The following is a 4,735-nucleotide window of genomic DNA, read 5'->3' as shown; positions in this document are numbered from 1 at the left end:
GGGCTCTCATTTGTATAAAAAGGAGGGAGATTTTATACACATACACAATTGCAGCATGTGTACGGGATATTTCTGGAAGCCTGCATTTGAAACTAATATTGGTTGCCTTTGGGTAGCAGGTTGGAGGTAAGAGGGTCACTTAATTTTCATTACAAAGTCTCTTCAAACTTTAAAAATTTTTTTACAAAACTATGTGCATATATATCTTTTTAAAAAATAACTGGTAAATTAGAAAATAAAATTTTGCTTAAACATGGCATCTGTGATGATGGCCTCAAGGTAGCCTCAGGACTCCATGTCACTTGACCTCTAAAGTAGGTGGACTGTTTTTAAAGACCCAAACTGTTCCCCCTAGCAATAGGCTGAGGCAAACATTAGAAACACAGTATTGTCTTTCACCTCTAACAAAATTCTCAGAATTCTTTGAGTTCCCAGGCCTTAGATTCCCCCTTACCACTTTTTAAGATGTGGCTAAAATGTAGCATGTCTCCAAGCTCTAAAGAAAAAGCCAAATCATAAAGAGGATCACAGGGATGTTCTCCATTTTGAGCTTGTAGAAACTAAACTGTGTCCATGAGGTACCTGAGCTAATACTGGTCCCAGAGGCCTTGCCCCAGGCCTTGTTAGCCAGAGGGCCTGCTTTGTACAAGCTCTGAGGAGCAGGCCCTATCAATATTGTCAAAGCTTTCAAGAAGGCATACCAAATGTCTCACCTTACAAAAGAAACAAACCATTTCTGCATTCTGTATAGTCTCTCCCACATCTGGGTTACAGTGCTTTTTTAGCTCTGCTTCCCAGAGCTGAAGGCCATCTACCAAGCCAGACCATTCTGCCACCGCCAGTTTGGGTGACGATCAGAAAAAAGCACACTCCCAAAAAAGAAACACACACTTACCCTCTAGCTTGTCAGTGTCCTTTGTGAAGTGTGTCCTGAGACAGCACCATCATTCACTTGTTGGATGCTTGCCACGCTCGAGGAAAGAAGGGGACATCAGAGGCCAATCCAGACCTAAACACTCTTACACAACTTGGCATTTGACAGATGAGGGAACCAAAGGCCAGAGAGGTTGAAGGAACTTGCCCAGCCTGTAGAGTATCAGAGTTGGGACTAGTCCTCAGGGTTACCACTGTACCAAGGCTATTTTTTGTCATCCTACTCCTCTCTTAAGGCATGAATGATCCTTGTTTATAGATGGTATATAGACATGTTAAAAAAAAATAGTGATCGTATAAAATACCATGTGCCAAGAACCTGATGGTGGTTTCTTTGCTGTTGTGGGAGTCCAGTGGCAGAAACAATCAGGAGGGGCTTCATGAGAGAGGAAGGGCATCAAGCAGGAAATGGTGCAGCAAACAAAAGCAGGGTGGAGGCTAGCAGTGGAAGCACCAGTGTGGTGGTGGCACTGTGTAAAATGTGTTTTAAAAAAAAAAAAACAGGATGGTGTGCCTTAAGATGTTTCTGAATGGAGACATGGGGAGGGAGAGGAAGGTGCAGGCACCTGACTAAGGGCTAGAAGCTTCACTGCAGATAAAGTCTGAGTTGATGACGGCTTTGGAAGTCTGCTTTAGAAAGATCAAGCAGTCAGTGGGAAAGATAGTTTTGAGGGGCAGGTAGGGCCCACTAAAGCATGGAAAAAGAAATGTTCACAAAGTGCTTGGACTTGGACTCAGGAATCTGCAGTAAATTGGGAAAGGAAAGAAAGGATATTGAAGAGTCAGTAACTGATATGATACTGACAAAGAGAAGGCAGAGAAGTAGCAGACAAAATCAGCCATAGGGGATAAAAGAATGAACATTTTTTCCAAGTAACTCCAGATTCCAGTTTAGCCTGAACCTTTCAGCAAAGCCCAAAGTCATTAGCACCCCTTAAAAAAAACAAAAAACAAAAAAAAACTCTTCATCACGTGACCTCAGATTTCCAAAGCCTGTTTGCCTGGCAAAAGAACTAGCAGGTTCCAGAACAGACCAGTCCTCCTGGTCCATTACCTCCCTACTTGAAAAGTTACCTTCTCAAGATTCAGCTCCAGTGTGACTTTTTGAGTCTTTTCTGGCTCCTCCCCCAGACAGGAGCAAGCCCAGCCTTCGCTTTGCACCTACCATGCCCTCTGTCCTAGAGAAATAGCTAGTGCAGTTGGACTCATCAGAGTCTGGTTGAGGGCTGAGCTGCGTAGTGAGTTACTCACTGGCTGGAGGGTGTTGAGGAGTCCATGGCTCTTATCTTGCTCCCTGACGATGTTAACTGCTTCACTCCTGTCATAAAGTCAAGAGCCCACAGTGTTCCACCTTGAGCCAACTAGGCAGTGCAGGCTGCAAGGCCTTTCATAACCCTGGAAAAGTCGGTTGTCAAGGGCTACTTACATAACATAGCTGTATCAGTCTCTCCCTCCCTTTTCTCAGGAGAAGCAGCAGCTGCCCTTGGACAGGCTCCTGACAGACCGGCCCAATCCTGAAGAACCTGAGACCCTGGTCATCACTGAAGTCTTTCATCAAGTAACCCCACTCCTCAGACATCCCTATCACCCCAACTGGCCAGACAAGGGACAAGGAGTCCAAGGGCACTATACCTCTGAGGAAGACACACAGTATAGTGCTTCAAGCCTACCACCTTCAAAAGCTCTCATAGCAGAGACAGGACAACTAGTGGATCTGTACAAGATGCTGGGGAGCAGGGGCCCTGACTCAAAGCCAGGACACCTAGCGAGCCCCTTGACAGTTCTCCCAGTGGACTACCTTCCCACCCATGAGGGATACTTACCCTCCAACATAGAGTATCTCCCTTCACATGAGGTTCCTATAACTGACCCTCTGGAAGAACTAGAGCCTCAACACATCTCTCTTTCCGTTTTCCCTTCAAGTTCCCTTCACCCACTCACCTTCTCTTGTGACAACAAGCTGACTCTGGATCGGTTAAAGATGGGATGCAGCTCCCTTATGCTGTAAGTGGTGAAGTTTGCACAGTCAATGTGTCCTCAACCCTGAATGTGTCCCAACCTCCCCAGCCTTCTACTCCAGTGGCCAACACCTCTAGGGTGCTACCATCAGGTTTGCAACTAGAGGGCAGACAAGCAGGTCAGGATCAATCTTGGGAACTGAGAATTGGCCTTAACCCAGATACCTCATCTTGCCTTCTCTAGAGGGCCTTGGGATTATGGGTAATCCTTGAACAATGTGAGGGTTAGGGGCACAAGCTTAAACCAGCATATTTTTTGACTCCCCAGAAAGATAACTATTGCCCTGATGATCACTCTTATTGATAACATATTTTGTGTATGTATTATATACTGTATTCTACAATAAAGCTAGAGAAAATGTTACAAAAGTCATACAAAAAATATTTTCATGGTACTATATTCACTGAAGAAAATCCCCCTAAATAGACCCGCACAATTCAAAAACCTGTTGTCCAATGGTCACTTGTACACTGTGTGCACCTAGACTCCAATCTGGTTTCCTACAACTTCTTGGCTCTGTTTGCCAGGAAAGGGAAAGGGTAGAGTGCAAACCAAGGCTCTTACTAGCAAACACTAACAGTGCAGGGGACTGTTCACTCAACAGTTTATAAAGCAGCTACCCCATAGCCGGTCATACACCTAGGTCAGTAGCATCCAATAGGCCTAAGGTAGAAATGTTTATATATCTTCACTGTTCAACACGGTAGATATGAACCACATTGGCTATTGGCCACTTTGGAATTTGTGTAGTAGAACTGAGGGAGTAAACGGATTTTGACTGTTACTAGTCACACATGGCTAGTGGCTACTGAATTGGAGGGCACAGATCTAAATGACAGATATACCAGTAAGCATTATAGGGAGTTTTCAAAACAGATCAACCCTGTTTTACAGATAAGGACTTAAAAGGCCCCCCAAGATGGTCATTGACTGTCCTTATGAAAGCCTACAAAATTTACCTTTTTCCTATTGTTTCATCGTCACCCTCTTTCAGTGAATCAAGAGCAGCATGATGGTGGAAAGTTACCATAAACCTTCCGTGATGACCCTGGGCCAACAGCTTCCCCTCTCTGAAAACCAGTGTCTTGGAAAGTAGTGGGCCAAAGGCTGACACCTTGTTTCCTCTTCCTTCTGCTGCAGCAGCTGTTGCCTTCAGGATCAGGGCTATCTCAGGGTCTAAGACCCAAATCACTAAGGTTACACTTGTGTCATCCCTTTCCCCCCAAGTCATCCTGTTTTTCCTTCCTCAGGAAGACTGAGCTGGTCTTCAAGTTGCGCCTATACTTTTCTTTTTCTCAGCATTAACTTGGAACATGATACGTTTTACTCATTTAAAACTGGTTTGTCACCCTCCCTTATTCCATCATGCCTCTGTCCCTTCACTATAGGCTCTTCTGCAAAGCTGGTAGGGAAGTCTTTCAAAATGCTTAGTGCCCTTCCCAAATAGGAAGAAAGGTCCAAGAACCTTTTTCTTAAATCCTTGCCAAGCCCTGGAGCATACCCCTTACCCTGACACCACCCCAAACACGGGCACTGAGACAGTGTTGGTTTTACCAGATGTCCCTCAGAGCTTCAGAAATTGAAATCGTGAACATCTGCTATGCCTATTCATGTTTAATTCTTTATCTATACTCCCCGACACTCCATAGTTTCCTCAGGCTTTCTTTGAAAAGCTTAAGTTCCTTCCTTACATCTCTATTCTCTATTTAGGTGCTAAGAAACACCTTCGCACATGGTTTCTTCCAGCTCAGCAGCTTCAGTGTTGGCTTGTCTACACCCGGGA

At 44.8% G+C, this 4,735-nt stretch overlaps 1 protein-coding gene across 1 annotated transcript in view; it reads left to right on the top strand.

The window, feature by feature from the left end:
• IL12RB2 (interleukin 12 receptor subunit beta 2) overlaps nt 1–3,327 on the top strand; it is a gene marked incomplete at its 5' end in the record, with an annotated part of 65,464 nt that extends 62,137 nt beyond the window's left edge. The window contains one exon of the mRNA XM_080801282.1: nt 2,399–3,327. Within this exon, the coding sequence (XP_080657408.1) occupies nt 2,399–2,941 (543 nt within the window). The 3' untranslated portion in view covers nt 2,942–3,327. The remainder of the gene's footprint in view (nt 1–2,398) is intronic.
• Nucleotides 3,328–4,735: the final 1,408 nt, after the last annotated feature.

This window comes from Martes martes (assembly GCF_963455335.1).
Source record: "Martes martes genome assembly, chromosome: 4".
Classification (NCBI taxonomy): domain Eukaryota; kingdom Metazoa; phylum Chordata; class Mammalia; order Carnivora; family Mustelidae; genus Martes; species Martes martes.
The sequence above is the reverse complement of the archived record's forward strand: the minus strand, read 5'-3'. Positions and strand labels throughout refer to the sequence as shown.